Source organism: Takifugu flavidus, chromosome 11 (genome assembly GCF_003711565.1).
Source record: "Takifugu flavidus isolate HTHZ2018 chromosome 11, ASM371156v2, whole genome shotgun sequence".
NCBI lineage: Eukaryota > Metazoa > Chordata > Actinopteri > Tetraodontiformes > Tetraodontidae > Takifugu > Takifugu flavidus.
Window position 1 is genome coordinate 2,106,673 of NC_079530.1, and position 18,570 is coordinate 2,125,242.

General features: G+C 46.7%; 3 protein-coding genes across 4 annotated transcripts; 1 reads left to right on the forward strand and 2 right to left on the reverse strand.

Moving 5' to 3' along the window:
* Nucleotides 1-3,518: 3,518 nt before the first annotated feature.
* On the forward strand, nucleotides 3,519-5,427 carry LOC130534222 (transmembrane protein 229B-like). 2 transcript variants are annotated; one of them, XM_057048241.1, is made up of 2 exons: nucleotides 3,519-3,669; nucleotides 4,078-5,427. In XM_057048241.1, exons 1-2 carry the CDS (start codon nucleotides 3,618-3,620, stop codon nucleotides 4,563-4,565), a joined length of 540 nt encoding a protein of 179 aa, XP_056904221.1. In that variant the 5' UTR covers nucleotides 3,519-3,617; the 3' UTR covers nucleotides 4,566-5,427. The 2 variants fall into 2 exon arrangements, with proteins under 2 accessions (XP_056904221.1, XP_056904222.1); XM_057048242.1 differs by having other exon boundaries at nucleotides 3,527-3,669; nucleotides 4,081-5,427.
* Nucleotides 5,428-5,442: 15 nt separating this feature from the next.
* haao (3-hydroxyanthranilate 3,4-dioxygenase) lies at nucleotides 5,443-10,300 on the reverse strand. Its single transcript, XM_057048239.1, has 10 exons — nucleotides 10,149-10,300; nucleotides 9,990-10,068; nucleotides 8,994-9,077; nucleotides 8,226-8,332; nucleotides 7,897-7,986; nucleotides 7,778-7,821; nucleotides 7,389-7,534; nucleotides 6,198-6,266; nucleotides 6,027-6,109; nucleotides 5,443-5,813 (listed from the first exon to the last, which is right to left on the reverse strand). Exons 1-10 carry the CDS (start codon nucleotides 10,229-10,231, stop codon nucleotides 5,741-5,743), a joined length of 858 nt encoding a protein of 285 aa, XP_056904219.1. The 5' UTR covers nucleotides 10,232-10,300; the 3' UTR covers nucleotides 5,443-5,740.
* A 1,943-nt stretch (nucleotides 10,301-12,243) lies between these two features.
* Nucleotides 12,244-16,370, reverse strand: LOC130534251 (uncharacterized). Its single transcript, XM_057048276.1, has 6 exons — nucleotides 16,248-16,370; nucleotides 16,070-16,162; nucleotides 15,440-15,996; nucleotides 15,189-15,357; nucleotides 14,903-15,069; nucleotides 12,244-14,787 (listed from the first exon to the last, which is right to left on the reverse strand). Exons 5-6 carry the CDS (start codon nucleotides 14,945-14,947, stop codon nucleotides 13,186-13,188), a joined length of 1,647 nt encoding a protein of 548 aa, XP_056904256.1. The 5' UTR covers nucleotides 14,948-15,069; nucleotides 15,189-15,357; nucleotides 15,440-15,996; nucleotides 16,070-16,162; nucleotides 16,248-16,370; the 3' UTR covers nucleotides 12,244-13,185.
* Nucleotides 16,371-18,570: the final 2,200 nt, after the last annotated feature.

Below are 18,570 nucleotides of genomic sequence, written 5' to 3' on the forward strand. Positions count from 1 at the left end.
CCACTGTTGATGGTAGCGCACGTCTAAAGCATTCGTTTTCCCATCCCCAGCTTAGCCTGCCGACAGAGAGCGGCCACAGATATTTCTTCACGTGCACACAGGTGAATTATATACTCACAGAAATCCACAAATGTGGTGTTTTCCTCTCTGGCAAAGCCATAGGAGTGTCCCTCCGTTTAGTTAGTTGCCTCATTTACGAGTCAGTCTAAGTAATTAAGGTCTACTTTAGCTGCGCTCAAGCAGTGGCACTGAAAAACACGAGCATGTGCAGAGGTCAGAGGTCAGGCTGGAGTCGGTGCCAGCTCTTTTTGCCTGTTTGTTTCGTTCTCTGCAGGCTGGGTGGTGATATTTTCTCAACGCTACCCTCCGCCGTCCATCGCCACTTAGCTGTCATTGGGATATATGGCACATTGTTCCCCCCTCCCCCCCCTTCCTTCCCACCAAACACATTACAGACAGAGCCTGAGCGGCACTGTGCAGCACCTGTACGTCCACTTGCCTCCCTGCCTGGAAGTGCGGGCAGAGACGGGAGGCTCCAGAGTTTTCCCAGGCTCAGCTGAGGGAAGCACAAAGGCCGCTCTGTTCTGCTCGCGGCCCACATCTCCCGCTCCATCTCTTTGAACCGGGCGGCCGTGTCAGCAGCCCCCAGCCCCCCCGCAACCTCGTGTCCGTGGCGAGCGACGGGCTGGGTGCTGACAGACCCATGTGGCACGGGACCAGAGCAGAGCCACGTACACACACACACCAGCTTGTCAACTGCAGCCATGTATGTAAAACATAAATGCTTGGTATGGTGTACATTATACACACGATGACGTCTAAATGAGCCGACACAACAGGCCTCTCAGTTCATCTCGGGCTTTTTTGACTCACTTCTCTGACTATCAGGATGTTACAGACACAGAAATGGTTTTCTGGCGCCACTAACGGAGCCTGGATCTATAACAACCCTGGACAGGAGTCATTTACTCAACACCAGCCACTAGCTTCTTTTTTGCTGAGTCGCTCGATCGATCATATAGCAACTACATTTTATGAAGGAAATGATATTTTAGCTCTATAGTTTCAAATGCAACATGAGATTTGTTGTATTTCTTTTACCATACCCTTATTCTGCATTGCAACATCTGGCAGCAGCTGCTGCTGCTCTGGACATGCAGCTGTGAAGCCAGTTTCCACCTCTGCTTATGAAACAGACCCCCGCTCTGTGCCAGAAATTAAAATTATAGTGTTTTAGCAACAAACGATCAAATAAACAAGTTCTGGTGACCTGACAAATATGCGAGTGTGTTCATATCTGTTGTGGCAGAACCAGATGTTTCGGAGAACTTTCGCATTCAGAAACGCTGAACTTATTTGTCTGTTTGTACGTGCCTGTAAATGTTGGCAGCAAACAACGAGAAAAATCACAGGGATTAGAAGTAATCTGTTAACATTTCAGAACCTCTCGTGTCTCCTCCTGCTCCGCTTGGCTCGGGGCAGCAGGAAATGCTCGTTTCAGGATCCTGGCCCTCCATCAAGTCACACACTGCTCCAGAAGGTTCTGCGTGGTGCTGAAACTCCAGCCATCGTTCATCACATGTATCTAAAAGTGAAAACCTCATACAGCCATTGACTCATACCACACGCTCACGTCTGCCCTCCTGACACACCTTTGACGTGACAGTTTGCCTGATCGATGACATCACATCCTCCTAACCTGACAGGTATTTCATCGGTTTGGCAGCAGCAATGACAATAATTACAGCTTTTAAAGTTAATGACATGAGCCTTCACACCGCAACGCATGAGACCTGGGCCTGGGGGCTGTCGGGCTGTTGCACAGTAACGAAACATCTGCAGGGACAGGAGACGGCTGACTGGATTCAGAGGGGAGCAAGTATGTTGTTAAATCTTTTGACATTAGCATTGAAGTCTCTGAAAAATGTGGGAATGTACAAAGAACACACAGCAGTAATTGGGATGAGCCAACTGTTTCCATTCAAACAACACGCACAGCCAATCACATCCACGCAGTCACATCTGTCCAAGCAGCTGCAGGGAAAAAAGAAGCACGCGCGTCCAACAGATGGGCAACAGCGACCTCTAACGGAGGTTTAGAGAAGTGTGACGTTGTCGGCGCAAGATGCATGAGAATGAGCTGATGACTTTGTCCTCAAGTTCATTTCAGACCTGTTCGATTACTGGTTGTTTTAAGTTATTAGGAAAAATGCAAATAGTAATGTAGATACAATCTATATTACTATTTATATATGTTTATATCATATTTACAATAGATTTACACTCAGCTGTTTCTTGACCTATTGTCAACATTTCCTCAAAATGTCACTAAAATAATTTCAGTTATTTTGCTGAACAGGCAGACAAACAAACTCCAGCTATCACATATCCTCCTTGGTGGATGTAAATGAAGTTATTTGCCCTATTTCTATTTTGCAAAGTGTTGTAACTACTATTTAGATGAGGATGGGGGAAAAAAAACTTCCCATTGTCCAGGTCCTGGATTTGACACTCATCTCTATCTTGCTTCCTAGCTCAGTTCGTTTTATCACAGGCGGCCTCATTATCATTTCAGATTATATTTTGTGCCTGTTTAATTCGGTCTACCTGACTCCACAGCTGGTTCCAGTCTTTTTGTGTTTTCTGTGGCAGAACCACAACCCATAACAGCACCATTGATTTTAACCATTAAACTGTGATGAAAACCAGACAAGAAAACGTCACAGTTTAACATTGTGTCAACTCTGTTATCAGAATGGATTTATGGCCGCTGACTCCCAGAGGTTCAGTCACCGTCGGTGAGGTTGTGTTTGCCAGTACCGTTGGACTCTGAACGAGATGTCCATCTTACTGTTTTATTAGAGTGTGCGCTAAACAAACACACACGCAGCACAGAGTCAAGACTGACATCTGCTCTTTCAGATGCTTTTATAGGTCCATTTCATGTTGAACAACCTTATAAAAACACATTCATGTAGAACTCTGACAGTAGTTTCAAGGATTTATTGACAACAGTCATCGTCAGTGTTTTCTGAATTCCCTTAAATCACATAAACAATTACGGTAATAATAATGATCATTCTCATTGTTAAAGTTGTATGTTTAGAATTACATTATCATTCTTTATATGCATTTTTAGGTCAATGCAAACAAATTCACCGTTATCAATGTTGAGACTCAAAGATTTATTTATTTTTTGACTGGTTTTGATGTAATGTTATCATTAAAAGTGTCATAAAGTACAGCGAATATGAAACAGAGTGAATATAAAATATGAAAGCAGTGGGTCGGACTGCTGTAAGCAGCATAGATACCAGTTTGTCCATCGGCTACACTGTTCCAGCACTTTACCTGACACTGTCTGCCTTTAAAAAATCAATTTGTGCACTCTGGTCTCCCCGGGTGAAAACCGTAGTTTTATTGATCACACATTTTTCCTGGGATGGACCACGGCTACTCCCTGGGTTTGTCCTCGGGTTCACGACTTCTGCCTTTGACAGAGGCATCACTGATACACTAACATAGAGCTGCTTAATGTTTAGCCTGACACACACACACACATGCGCGCGCACACACACACACAAAGGTTGGCAGAGGGATTACAAAGGTAGTGATCCATGTGCGGCTTAGGGATGGAGACGGGAAAACTAAAGGCGAGGAGGATTCAAGGTAATGACAAGTGTTTGTTAATACATGTATACATATATAGGTGTATACGTACCTGTATATGAATAGATTTCATGTGGACTAACTGCAGGGAGTGTGTTATAAAATATGACACCTAATGTCACAGCTTCTGACTTTGCATAGAGCTGAAGTGATGGGGGGGGGGGGGCTGACTGTTGCTGCTGTCAGAGTTTTTACTGAGGAAATAAATAAACGGTTTTATTTGACAACTTGTAGAATGGTGGATTTCAAAGCCCGTAAGTTCTTAAGCTGGGCTTTAGGTCTGTTAATCCACATTACAGCACGCACTTGCTGCAGGGTCTCTGTGGAGGCAGGACAAAGCTCAGCTCCGTAGTCCTCAGTTGGTCGTCGCTCTCACCTCCACGCCTGGTTAACGCGCTTCCTCTTCAGCAGGATCCTGTCTTGGAGACGAAGCTCCTCCAGAGACGTGTGCTGATGTCTCCTCTCGCCCTCTGCCTGCTCCGTTTCGCCTCTATGTGTACGCCCTTCATGGCTGCCTCTGTGAAGTGGTCTTCACCGCGGTGTGGGACTGGTGCATCACACAGGACAGAAGGTTGACGGGTCACAGCAGCCTGTGGGCACTGCCCATGTATGCCACTGCGATGTATGTGATGGAGAGCCTGAGGGCCCGGCTCCTGGCCCACAGCTGGCCCCTGCCGCTCCGTCTCATGGCCTACGCTCTCTTTATCTACCTGTGGGAGTTCCTCTGGGGCTTGGGGCTGATGTTCCTGGGGGCCTGTCCCTGGGACTACTCAGGTTTTAGGTACAACTTGTGTGGACTGGTCACCCTGGAGTACCTGTTGCCCTGGAGTGTGGGGGCATTTATTGTAGAGCAGCACGTAATCCGAAACACTCTGAGGATCAGACTGCTCCCTTAAACGGACTGTCGGACCGACCCCCACCCTTTTAAATTATTTTTGGCACTTTGGGGTCGACGTAAATCTTAATTGTTGCAGGAATAAAACGTTTATGGTTGGTTTTTTTTTCAAGGTTTGATATAAACCTTGATTAAATGTTTTCGTTATTAAATATTTTGGGGCTTTTGTTTTCTCAAACTAACAATAAAACCAGTGTGTAAAAATGTGTAAAAGATGCTTGAAATCAAACTCATTCGTGGACAACCCTGACTGGGATTGTGTGAGGGTGGACCTGGACAGGAAGACTGGAGACCAGCTCCAGGGGTGGACCTGGACAGGAAGACTGGAGACCAGCTCCAGGGGTGGACCTGGACAGGAACACTGGAGACCAGCTCCAGGGGTGGACCTGGACAGGAACACTGGAGACCAGCTCCAGGGGTGGACCTGGACAGGAAGACTGGAGACCAGCTCCAGGGGTTGACCTGGACAGGAAGACTGGAGACCAGCTCCAGGGGTGGACCTGGACAGGAACACTGGAGACCAGCTCAGACACCAGAGTTTGGGCCTGGATCACAACGCTGAAGACACCGAAGAAGCTGAGTGGAATTTCACATTCCGATAACTGCATCTGCTCGGCATGAAGACATCCAGTAAAAGACGATTGGACATTTGTAGGAACGCCTGGAGTCCTGTCCGGGACTCGAACTGTGGTTTCATCAGTCAGGATAATGACATGGTGGAGTATCCAGTCACAGTAATACTGTAAATAAGTTAACAAATATCCCAAAATATCAATTACATACATAAGGGTAACCATGCAAAAGGCTTCTGACTGACATGAAGTCAGTGAATAATCGCTGGAAACTGAAATAAAGATGAAAATAATGCTGAAAGTCAACACTTTAACCCCATCGTGTTTTATTTGAAAGATACATAGAAGCAAAAATAAAAAAGTGTCACTCTGAGTGATTATTTTTGCTTCTTACAGGGTCGTTGATCTGAGCCCCTTTGACGTTTGCTCATTATTTTATGATTTTACATTATGTTCAGCTTGTCTCCACTTAGAGACGTGGATTTTCAGATCCTCGTTTTCTCCACAGCAGTTGTGGGAGCTTCAGCTGCTTTGCTGGATTGTTTATTTGCTATATTAATTTGTGTCCTGTGTTTTGAATGCCGGTCTTGTACGTTGGTCATGTTTAGGGTCTTTTCCGCTCAGGATTTTGGACCACAAACAAGGCGACGGTCCCCTCGTGTCTTTGCCACTGGTAGCTGCGCAGGGAGAAGGACACACAAGCTTGGATTTATTTCCATTTAAAACATATAGAAGCATTATCTGGAGACACTTCCTTAATATCCTTATTTCATTTTTCACCTTCTACTGAACAGCAACAGAGGATCCAATGACCTCCTCCATGACCCCAACAGACCCTCAAAACTCCAATAATACATCCAAAGCAACATGTGACAATGAAGTCGACTCACTGGGTCTGTTCAGGGACGAGGATGCTGTCCCCTGCAGAGAGACTGAACTCCTGCTGATTCATGTTGACCTTTGAGGAGCCCTCCTGTGGAGAGCAGCGAGACACAGCAGCATTTGTGAGAGAAATGCTCCGATGCAAGGACCTCCAGGAAGCCTTAAGGTCTCGCACAAACCATCTGCCATATCCACACGTCGCTCTGCTGCACGGCTGCTTCTGCCTGGCCAGGTCCAAAAACCATCACCTGAGGGTCACACAGGAGGCTTTCATGAGGTCAAGGTCTCCACGTCTCCGTTTTGAGCCTGCCTACCTGTCTGCCTGCCTGCCTGCCTGCCTACCTGTCTGTCTGCCTACCTGCCTGCCTACCTGCCTGCCTACCTGCCTACCTGTCTGTCTGTCTGTATGCCTGCCTACCTGCCTACCTGCCTGCCTACCTGTCTGCCTACCTGTTTGCCTGCCTACCTGCCTACCTGTTTGCCTACCTGTTGCCTACCTGTTTGCCTACCTGTTTGCCTACCTGTTTGCCTACCTGCCTTCCTGTCTGTATGCCTTCTTGTCTTCCTACCTGCCTACCTGCCTGCCTGCCTGCCTGCCTACCTGTCTACCTGTCTTCCTACCTGCCTGCCTGCCTGCCTGCCTGCCTGCCTACCTGTCTACCTGTCTGCCTGCCTGCCTGCCTGTCTACCTGCCTGTCTGCCTACCTGTCTGCCTGTCTGTCTGTCTGCCTGTCTGACTGCCTGTCTGACTGGCAGTGCTTTCTCTCCAGTTATTGTTGTCTAAATCGAAATAGTCTAGTGTTTTCTAAATTCTCTGATTTGCTACTCATTACCTGATGAACTTTAATATTAAGATTGTCCATCTGTGTCCTCTGTGCTAAACGGACTGGAATGATAAACTGGAATGCAAACTTTAGTATTTAGTATTACTATGACCTGTCATAATAACAGGTCTCTACTGACTGTTTTTGAAGTTTAAATGACGACACAAAAGTAATTATCTCATCTAAAGTGCCTAGAGACAATTTTCATTGTAATAGACGCTATATAAATAAAGGTGATGTGATTTGATTTGATCTTAAACAGCATTGTTTTCTTTTAATTAGGCAACATTCTCTCAAGAATTTAAAAAGATCTTCCACTGTGAGCATCAGGCAAGACTGTCTGTGTAGACTGTTTAGATTTTTAATTTGCCTTAATATGCAGACGTAGGTAAACTCTTGATCTCTTGCAGGTAAAAGGCTGACTTTCACATTTATGGGGCCATTCTTTCAACTGCAGGACTGAGCCTCTGATTCAGAAACGCTTGTGGATGCAGTCTTTTTCAAAAGGTTGCATATTAATCTGGTGTATTTCTGGATTTGTGCTACCTCTGTCTCAAACTGAGCTCCAAACATGTTGATGGGTCCACCTTGAGCCAGAGCTGGCCGCTGCCTGTCCAGCCAGTCTTTGAAGGAGAAGGGCAACATCACATTCATGGTGCTCAGGTGGAACGGAGGCTCTCGGAAGACTTCATCTGCTCCACACAGAAGGGCGGAGTCAATTCACAGATTGGTTACTTTTGGCCTGGATTTTCTGTTGATTTCAAATCTTCTCCTCAATTTAGATGCTTCTTCGTGAGAATATCAGTTTCCCACATCATGCTATAAGAGCAGAACATTTTAGCAGCAGGTTCCTGAGAATCTCAGTGACAATTCTCAGCGTATTTCATTCTCTGACACCTGCTCCTCAACACTCAATTATAAAAGAGGAAGCTCACTTGGATCCGGCCTTCCCGTTTTGCACTGCTTGGATGCCATAAACCTGAAAATAAATCAACACTATGAAACTTGAAACCGTGATATCACGTTAAAAATGGGTTGGTGGACCACAGCTCACTCTTTGATGACCGGTACGAGCTGGGTTCCGAGGTCCTCGCAGTAAAACCACCTCTCAAAGAGGACCGAGGTGCTGTTGTCCACATAGTACCTGAAATCAACAATGATGACCGGTTTCCCATTTTTAAATATCCTAAATATATTCTAAAAAAAGTATGCACTGTATGAGATATAGCATAATAATAGTGAAAGATTTTTTAAAATATATATATTTGTTTTGATAGTTTTTCATTGTAAAAACAAACGCAAACGGTTTTCCGGACATCCACCTGATGAAATGGTTGATTGCGGAGAAAGAGTTATCTCATCCCAGCAAAGAAAAAAGACAACCTGAGACAGTCGGTCTCTGTCAGCAGCCTCCTTCTCTCCACCACCAGGCCCACACTGTTGGCCTGTCTCTGGGGGGAGTGGGGAATCCGAGCTGGAAGCAGGAACATCTGAAAATGGCAACAAAACAATCCTTCTCTTATTTTATTGGAATATATTTTATTGTTTTCAAAGGTGTCTTAGTAAGAATAAGACACCAACGCCATTGCTACTGAATAAGATGACCTCAAAACTCTGGACCCATCTGTGGTCCAGGTTGCAAAGTTCTACAGTAAGTATGAACCAAGGGCTTTTGTTTCCAAAGAATTCTCAAGCTTCTTTTGTTCTTTAATCAGGAAAAGCTGACATTATATGCAGGGACAGCACTGAATATTACAGTTTGGACTGTCTGAAAATTTTTAGATGATTTTTTTGTCTTTTTTCTTTTGAGCCTGACACTTTTACACAGAGAAAATAGATAATCTGGTGCATTTTGTAAAAAAAATTAAAATAAATAAATATATATATATATATACCGGTATATATCAATACCAAAGCAACATAAAATACAGGTGAGACCAATATATTTTAAATAAAAGAAGCCCTGATTTTCTCCTTTAAGGACACTGAAACACACGAGAAGCAGCAGAGCTACACAGAATAACGGAACCATAACTTTCCATACAATATTTATTTTATTATGACCTAATTTATCAGACTTTCTCAACTTACTACAAAGTGGCAAGTAAACTCTGGTCTTAGTAGAACCACTGAAAAAGAATGAGGGCTCACCTCTCCCTCCTTGATGTGCACGTCTTTGTGTTTGCCATTTTCAATCACCTTCAGACACATGTCCCCCTTAAGCTGGTAAAATAACTGCAGACAGGGAAGGGCAGGGGAAAGCACATGGTTTACTATTAGCCTGTGATTTGAAGGTGAAGTTCTTGTGCTTTTAGAGGCAGAATAAAGCAGCATATCATCTGAGTACATTGACTGTTGTGTTTTGTCTCTGAATAGCCGCCATTAGCTTGGCTAAGAGTGGAGCTGATGTGTCTCAAACGCAATGTTGACATTCCGTGAGTAGAAATTTGAAATGATTTAGCTTCGACCAATAAGTTAAACAAAATACTTGACTGAAGCACATTGGTCCTTGGTAAGAAAGGAAATTTTTACACATGACACATCTCTTTCCTGCCAACAGGAATTTTTTACATCAGTATTAATCCAGTCAACTCCATCAAGGGAAAATATTAAAACTGGTTTATGTAGCCAACCAAAAGGCTATTTTGGCATTTATAGTAGTGTTCATGCCTTGTTGGGTTATAAAAAGGGGAATTAATAGGACCTATTCTTCACAGGCTTGTGTGGGCATATTAATGCCATTTTAAATACATACACATTCTTAATGCCTCATTAAATTTAATAAATCATTTTAAACAGAGCCCCTCTCCCTCTGAGAATTCTGTCAACAAAAATACAAGTTGTAGTAAACATGGTGTTGGGATGGAAATACATAGATGGAAAAATTAAGGGCTTTTTGTAAGCATAACCAACATAACCATTAAAAGAGGGGAGCTGTGTACACATGAGTTCCACATTTGTGAAATGGGCAGTGCAAAGTTTCCACACTGTTGCTGACGTTAATGAAGACTAAAATTCTATACTTCGAAGCTGACTTGCAACTTGTCTGCCTTGATGACTGACCAAAGGTGATTTTACTGTTGCCCCTGTCAGGAGTGACAGTCCAGTTCAATAGAAAGATTTGATGCAGAAGGAAGTTTCTCTGACCTCCTCTCCTTCCTCGATGTGATAGTCCTTCCTGATATTTGGACCCCCAACAAACATGATGTTCAACTGGGAAAAGTGCCTGAGAGAGAAGGAGCAGAGGTAAAAACAGGCTCGGAGGCTCCGTACCCTCCTATTGGTCGTTGCTGAACGGAAACTCACATCAGCTTGTTGCAGACCGGTGGAAGGAAGGCATCCTGGTTCTCTTTAATCCAGTTTTCCACATGGATGGGAATGTTGCTCATATTTGCGTGGGCTGTTTACTGCAGGACCTGCCGAAGGTCTGAGAGGTGCAGCGCGGTCACAAGACAAAGTCCAAAAGTGGGGGAGGGATTTAACTTCCTACACGGCACAGCAAGATTTGATTTGTCCCAAACTTATTATGAAGTGCCCAGCCAGATTGGTATTTCTGATTGTTATTTAACTGTCCCTTTACTATCCTTATGTTGAGATGTTATCGCTATAACGTATGTTTATACTATATAATGATAATAATGATTATAGCTCACTCTGGGGCCTGAGAAGCAGAGGGTTCCTGGTTGTATCCCCACTGTAGCCAAAGGTTGGGAGGGGTTCTGGTAGTACGGGGAGGTGCCAGGACAATAGCAGAGAACTGCTGAGGTACCTTTGAGCAGGGTACCACACCCCCAAATGCCCACATGGGGCCCTGGGATGAGCTGGAGACTCATTCAGGGTTGTTACCCGCCTTCACCCATGTGCTGCTGGGACAGACTCCAGCAACCTCCCCATGATACAGTGGTAAAGAAGAAAGAGAAGAGAGATTTGCAGCCTGTGATGGAGGACACCTGAACATAGTCAGAACCTTTGGTACCTTCAGTAAAAAAAAATTGAATACAATTAAATAGATCTGTATTCTGACTTACAATGGTAAGTCAATTGAGACAAAACTAGTGACTGACCTCAATACTCTTGTGAAGAACTCCATAACATCAGTAACCAACGTAACTAATTAAACTTATTGGTTTGTGGATATAACATATTTGTACACCAGACTTAGAGTGCTTTAATGTTGGGCTCCTTTCACATTGGCTTTGTTGATATTTAAGCAGTTACTTCTACTTCAGTTACTTCTGTGGTATCTGCTTGTCCAGATCTATTTGGACAGATCTAACACAAGAAAAGATCCTTATCCACTCTTAGTCCACAAAGAGCCTGAATGATGAAGGATCTTTATAATTTGGTGCTCATAAATGAGAGGAATCAAATGGTGGAATCCAATTCTATGTTCTGTTGAAATCAAGATCAGCCTGTAAACTACGGAAGATAACAACGTGAACATCCCATAATCTAAATATCAGTCGTACCTGGTGAACACCCTTCTGCGATGGACGTCTGAGAGTACCAGTAAAGCAGACTGCTGCTGATCATTCTTGATATGATGTGACAGAAGTAGCAAACTGAATACATATGCAGCTCTATATTGTCTGCTCATATTCAATCCAGTGCATTAAAATTGCAGACTGTTTCATGCTGAAGATAATGAGCCAAACTGTGAAAACAGTTGTGCACTGTTGGGCTGGTCTTTAATACGGGCACGGGCACATAGCACAGAAACACATACAAACATACACTAGTTATGCAAGCCGCCGGCCGAGTGGGTCAGCGGGGCCGAAGGTCACCGGGGCCGAAGGTCATCATGCAGATCCGAAGGCGGCGATACCTGTAAATGAAAATGGGGGCGGGGGGGGGCAGAAAAACAAGAATAAGAAAGCAGAAAAACACAAGAATCAGCATAACTAGTCTACTTGAGGAGAGGAGAAGAGAGGAGAGGAAACGAAACCATGACCCAGTGGGGTGACAGAGGCCTGTCAGGTGATCATGTTTCTGGACCCCAGCAGCCTTGGCCTATAACAGCATAGCTGTGACCTAACGATTAGACAACCCCTAAGTATGATAATTTGTCTGTCTATGATAATAACTGGAACTACAGAATTAGTAACAATAAGCTTTTTCAAAGAGGTAGGTTTTGGAAATGAATAAAGCACTGACTGATTAAAGAGAGGTGGCCCCACCCAGGTGACACTGAAGAGCAAGAACAATTATTTTCCCCAATGAGTGCTACAAAATATAAATGAAAAAGCTGTGGCCATGACCTGTTGACAGCCTTATTTGATTTTTTTAACAGCCTCAAGGTCCTGCATCATATGGTGGTGGTGTGTTTCTGCAGTATGCATGTCTTGGGTGTGGACTGGAAAGTCGTCCCCGTGCGTGAAAGAATACAAACGAGACGTGCGTGTGTATTCAAAGAAGCATTTATTGTCAAGTGCAGTCAATAAAACACTCAGTCCAATTTTCTTTGCTTACACCTGGAAATGAGGTCCCAAAAGAATGTCCACAGCACTTTGAAAGTCTGCAAAAGTGTCAAAAGTCTGGCCTTCAAGTCCTGGAGACGATGACTTTCTGCTGTTTGGACAGTAGGTCTTTTTCCTGTATTTGTTGTGGCCTTTAGTGGGTTGACCACACAGCGCACAGATGTGCACTTTGAAAGCGGTAGGCTCGGCGCCACTGTGCTCCAACCATCTCCTCTTGTAAAAAGTGGATCGAGCTGGCGACCATTGATGCCGGGGAGGTTGGGACGGCTCGTGTTTGGGAACAGCGAGAGGGACCGTTGGAGGTGTTGCTTGGATTTGACCGGATGAACAGACAGGCACAGGCTTTGGGACAAAAGTACCTTTGCGGGGTGTGGTCTGGGATGGTGCGAGCGATGGTGGTTCTGGCTGTGGGGGGAGAGGAGAGGGGGATGTAACTATGTGAGTAGGAGGTGGTAAAAAAGGGGCCGCATCTGTGCAATCGTGTTCATATTTAAGGTTGGTCCCCGCCAGAGATGGAGTGACCTCATAGGTCACCTGAGGTCGACTGGTGTGCAGTCTTTCAAGAGATAGCTCCAGCGCCGGGGGTTGACTGCATTGCGCGATGCTCTGATGGCGTCGGAGGACAGATGGGCCTTGGTCGGTCACATTGGCGGCCGACAGGGCCTCCTGTCGCCTGATAAAGTGCGCAATGGATTTACTGTTTATTTTCAGTAGAGGAATCCCCAGCTTGCTGAGCTCGGCATCATCCACAATGACTCTCTGTTGGACATGCTGGTATAATCTGGTCAAGAGATGTTTGTGCGGCAGCCCGCCAGCCATTACTCTGCAGTGCGGGTGCAGCCACAGCTGTTTGACCAAGCAGTACATCAGCCTGTTCTTCCTGGAGTCCAGCAGGTGGGCAGCCAAATGTCGTTTGCTGAACTCCAGCTTTTGCACCAAAGCCGATTCAGCGGGGTCTCCGTTGGTGCGGCCGAAGAGGGCGTTGCCCCAGCGTGCAGAGTACAGGCTGTCAAACAGGTGAACGCGTCGGTCGTGGAGATGGAGCCCGTTCCATGCAGCGATGACCCGCCGCCTTGTAGAGTTGCTGATGGCGAGCTTTCCCTCTTCCAACGCAACGTCCACCAGGACTCTGCTGAGCTCCTCCACCTGCTCGTACCCCGGGAGATGATTTGGACCGCACACGTCCTCTGCGCAGGGGTCAAAGTCATCGGCGAAACAGCCAGGTCGGTGAGGTGCAGGTTCTTCGGGAGAGGAGTCAGGCCATCGCCAACGGCCTCCGAAATGTATCCCGCATCGTCGTCCGGGGGATCATCGACGTCGTGGGAAGCCTCGTCCGCTGGCCCCTCGTCCCCCTCGTCCTCATCAGCTTGCAGTGTGTTCGTAGTCTGAGCGTAATGGTCAGGGACATTGAAGGCGTCTGTCGATTGGCAAAACAAGTACTCGAGACCGATTCGCTCCCCACCGGGCGGCACAGGAGCCCTGTAGTTGGCGTCCTCCACCACCCCAAACAGCTGCTGGCACCTCTCATTGAGACGATGCACATAGACGAGGCGCTGTCGTCCCTGTTGTCCTCCGACACTGGCAGACTCCCTGTCGGCATTCCAACGTGCAATCCCGGCCAGGAGGTACACTTGAAATGGGACGGCTGCACAGTGGGGTCCTGGAATCACGCTGGGCAGGAAGGAGTGGAAGCCCTCCAGGCTGTTGCTTCCCCTGTCTGTGGCGTAGCGCGGCAGACTCACACCGTTGCGGGTGACGTGTTTTTTTATGGTGTACATGTTCCGCCCCGGAGGGTCCTGGATGCACTCGAGGTGCTTCTGTTGATTTTGCCAGATGCGATCGATGTCTTCATTGAACAGATGGACCTGGTTGTCGTCCATTCCCGCCGGTCCTTTCAGTGTGTCGATGACATTCTGGACACGCACAAAGGTTTCCTGGGCCCCAACTGTGATCCTCCTCACATAACGGGACAGGTCCCTGTTGGTGACATGCCTCTCGATCAGCTCGCTATCTGAAAGGGAATCGGCCATGTCCGGGAGTCCCGCACGCACCGCCTGCAAGAGGAGCGCCACGTCGTCCTTGTTGTAGGAGAAGACGGCGGCCGATAAAGCGGATTTAAACAGGGCATGCTTGGAATGGTGATCCGTCCGAACGGCCGCGTCAAATCTGCGGATCCAGTGGAAGATGTCCAGACGGATCAGCATGCCTCTGTCGACCCACTTGTCGAAGAGCTGCTCCAAAGAGGAGACGCCGAGAGCGCAGCAACAGCCGCGGTCCACGTACATCAGTTCCGGAGCCGCCTCCCCTGCCCTTTGGTAGCGCTCCATGAGCCCTTCGGCCATCGGCCGCATCTTCTCCAAAGACTCATCGCAGGTCAGTACGGACATGAGGATCTGACCCCGCTCGTTGCAGACGTTGGTGCACCACTCTGCGGTGCCTTTTCCGTCGCCGGACAACTTCTTGCAGATCTGAAAATGTATACAAACAGTCAAAGACCTGTATTTGGTACCTTGTTGATGCCAACTCTTGATCTGCGTAGACGCAATGCACACAAAGAAAAATTCCGTTGACACACAAATGTACCTTCTTGGTGGAGTCATATTTGAGCACTTTCCCAAACGTTGACATTATCTGCGCCCGGTAATCCTCAATGTTCTCAGCCTCCGCAAGGAGGAAGGCTTTCCTCAGCAGCTTTGGGGACGGCAGCTCTCTTTGAGGTGGCGGCAATTGAAACTTTGGGCTGAAACGCTCTGAAATAGGAGTAATATTTCCAAAATGACAAATCGGTGAAGGGCACAAAATCAGCATGGGTTTTTTTTTAACTATTTTTGACTAAAAAATAAATAAATAAATAAATCTGAAATCTCACTTGTGGTCTTTCCAGGTTTCGTGTGCTGTGTGAGCAGAGTGGTGTACAGGTCTTTTTCTGCAGGTACTCATCACAGTGGCTTTCCTGGACCTGGCGCCACACCTTGGCCATGGTGTCGCCCCCGGTGCGATCCCTCAAGAGACGGACCACCTGCTTGTCCACTCCCCGCCTGAAATTAAATCGATCAAATTCTGTGAGCCGGCCTTTCGCTAAGAACTTGAAAGATGTTGAAGCAAAGCGCGCAGACTCACCGTAATGTCAATACAGCAGGGAACATGGCTCGGTGCGCTGGGCTGAGCTGGTTGAGGATGCAGGCTTCCCATGACAGGAAGCGGCCAATGGCATGCTCCTCCGAGGCTTTGGCTGCTTTTCTGCATGCGTTACAGGCCAGGACCTCGGTCAGCATGGAGTACCACCCAGACGCGTGGCAGATCTGTCTGACCGTGCGAGAGTAGCCGCAGCGGGACAGAAAAGCGCCCTTGTTTTCCCGCGCGGGGCACGCAGCTCTGGGACAGCGCAGGCTGCAACGCCACACACCTACTGGTCTCCAGAAAAAGACCCGACTGCGGAAAAAGGAGTCGGCCGATGGAACGGTCTTGCCTCCCAGTCCGGGCACTTCGGGGGGATGAAACCACATCCTGTCATCCTTCAGGACCTTCCTCCACTTCATCTTTCCATGTTTGTCATGAAAGGATGCAGCCCTCTGGAAGAGTCCATTGGTTTCATCCTCTTTCAGCCACGCAACGTCAGCCTGTGGGAGCCCATTGGGAGCAGACTCCCACATTTTGTGCCATCCCTCGTATGTCACCTAATAAGAAAACGCACAATCATATCCGACGGTCACCGAATACTCAAACTTGAGCTTGTTTTTAATGGATTACCTGCAGTCGCGTTGCTGATGTTGCAGTGGGCCGACATGGCTGAGGCGCTGCATCCATCACGGAGGTTGTCCTCTCGGGAGCCGCCACCGGAACCTTGAATATAACCAGAGTTTTAGTGTAAGCTTTCGTATTGGCACAATTTAATGTGGCGTCCCCAGGATATGGAGCAAAGACTCACCTCGAACCACCTCGTGTGGTTCAGACTAAGATCTTGCCGTCGACGATGGAGCGGTGCGTCTGACGGACTTGTGTGCTGACGCTGGCCGGCTCTGTTTTCCAGGTCTTTTGGCCTTTTCTGCTGCAGCTTTAGTCAAATGTGGGAAGAAAAGTGCAACGTAAACATAACTCATCTAAAACGTAGCTTCAGTCCTTACTGACCCAGACTACCATCTGGTTATTTTATCTGAAAAAAAACAAACAAACAACCAAAGCAAAGTGTCATGTGCAAGCAAACTACTAACCAGAGATTATTCCAAGCAAGGCACTTCCCAGGTACTTGCACTTGCTGCCCACATCTGGCTGCCCTCACTTCTCGGCTGTATTGTCCCCCCACCTCCCACCTAACTCGGCTGTATTGTCCCCCCACCTCCCACCTAACTCGGCGTATTGTCCCCCCACCTCCCACCTAACTCGGCTGTATTGTCCCCCCACCTCCCACCAACTCGGCCATATTGTCCCACCTCCCACCTAACTCGACCGTATTGTCCCCCCACCTCCCACCTTTCTCGGCTATATTGTCCCCCCCACTCCCACCTTTCGGCTGTATTGTCCCCCTGCTTACTGACCAAAGCAAGTGTCATGTGCAAGCAAACTACTAACCAGAGATTACTCCTGCCACCAACATGAACTCGGCTGATGAACATGAACTCGGCTGTATTGTCCCCCCACCTCCCACCTAACTCGGCCGTATTGTCCCCCCACCTCCACCTAACTCGGCCGTATTGTCCCCCTACTTCCCACCTAACTCGGCCGTATGGTCCCCCCCCTCCCACCTAACTCGGCTGTATTGTCCTTGCACACTCATGGACATTCTTCCGTTTGTAATACTCAATAGGTATGTTGGTCACAACATTGAACGTAAACATTTCATTCGCAAACAAAGAAGGCGAACAAGCAATTCGAGCATGGAGGCACCTCAACAAAACAATTCCTATAGATTCGATTAGCGACATTATCCCGCTAGCGGAGAGTTCTCGTGCACGGCAAAAGTTTGCTTTCGAGCACATTTACAGATACTATAGCAAAGATGTGTTTCGAGCACGCAAAAAGCACGCAAATAGGAAAAGCACTGCAAGAAAGAACTTACCTCAATCCAAATTTTCGCAGGCCGATTCCAGACGCTGTTACGCGCGGCCCTCTTATTGGGCCCGGATGATCGGGGGCCCTCGGGGGCCCGGATGATCGGGGGCCCTCGGGGGCCCGCCTTCCGCCTTCAGGACCAATCGGAAGGCTTCTCCGTCTACACCTCGCCTAGCAGGTGTAGACTGGACAAATCAGAGGGCTCGGCTGTCTACACTCTGCCGACAAGTGTAGACTCCGAGCCAATCACGAGCCAAGAAAAGACGATCTGCCTGAAAACATCCCCCGTCCCCGTAAAACTCCAACGGTTGAAAACAGCCTGACAAGAATGACCTGAAATGAACATGAAAGCAGCTCAATATATGCTCGAAGAGCAAAATACTGCGAAACATTTCCACCATTTGTTGATTAAATGCTTAATTACTGTTGTGTTTCTGCCATCGGATTGATTTTTACAAACTGCTATCTGGTTACTTTCATTCTAACCTCTGAAACAGCTTTTGAGTATGTTGTTATGCGCTGTGTAGTCAGAGAAAAATGATTTTTTTTTAAAAAAAGTTCCTTTTCCGTAATTACAGGTTGGGAATCTTGAGTTGAGAATGTAAGTGAGCGTTTCGATTTTTCTCCACATGAGGGCGCTACCGAGCCTTTTTATTCACTAATGATTCAGGCGTCATTATCGTTCATAAAACACATATATAAGATTATTCTGCAGCTTTAGTTTTATTCATAATTGTTTACATAATTCCGTTTGATTAACTTAGATACATATATAAGAACGGGCAAAACACCATGTTCGGGACATTTAAGTTATGTAACATTTTATCCAAAAGAAAGAGGTGCTCATCCATGTGACACACAATTAATTGACCTTTTGAACAAGACGCCGTTGAGTCGAGACAGTTTATGAGGTGTCACAGAACCAGGTGGACCACAGGAGCAGAATATGGGGCAGAGGAAGGATATGGGATTTTTTATACTGAAACTCAATATTTCAGCTAAATTAAATGTAAAATGACTTAAGCTGAGCGTTCGTGGTGTTGAGATTTTTAGATTAATACCTGTAAAACGGGAAGAATTTCATCCCGCAAACAGGATTTTTTTTAAGAGTAACTTGTAATTTTGAGGCCTGTTGTTAATGAAGCAATCTGGATTTCAGCAACAACCACTGATCAAGTAAAAGATCATTTATTGTAGAAGAT

What these genes read in the sequence shown, in the direction of transcription:
- haao (XM_057048239.1), bottom strand. Translation starts at nt 10,231, where the DNA reads ATGAGCAACATTCCCATCCATGTGGAAAACTGGATTAAAGAGAACCAG. An exon ending in CCGGTCTGCAACAAGCTGAT is followed by an intron (nt 10,069 to 10,148) that starts GTGAGTTTCCGT and finishes CTTCTCTCTCAG; the next exon opens with GCACTTTTCCCAGTTGAACA. An exon ending in ACAGAGACCGACTGTCTCAG is followed by an intron (nt 7,987 to 8,225) that starts GTTGTCTTTTTT and finishes TGTTGATTTCAG; the next exon opens with GTACTATGTGGACAACAGCA.
- LOC130534251 (XM_057048276.1), bottom strand. Translation starts at nt 14,947, where the DNA reads ATGTCAACGTTTGGGAAAGTGCTCAAATATGACTCCACCAAGAAG. An exon ending in AATATGACTCCACCAAGAAG is followed by an intron (nt 14,788 to 14,902) that starts GTACATTTGTGT and finishes ATACATTTTCAG; the next exon opens with ATCTGCAAGAAGTTGTCCGG.
- LOC130534222 (XM_057048241.1), top strand. Translation starts at nt 3,618, where the DNA reads ATGTGCGGCTTAGGGATGGAGACGGGAAAACTAAAGGCGAGGAGGATT. An exon ending in AAAGGCGAGGAGGATTCAAG is followed by an intron (nt 3,670 to 4,077) that starts GTAATGACAAGT and finishes CTTCCTCTTCAG; the next exon opens with CAGGATCCTGTCTTGGAGAC.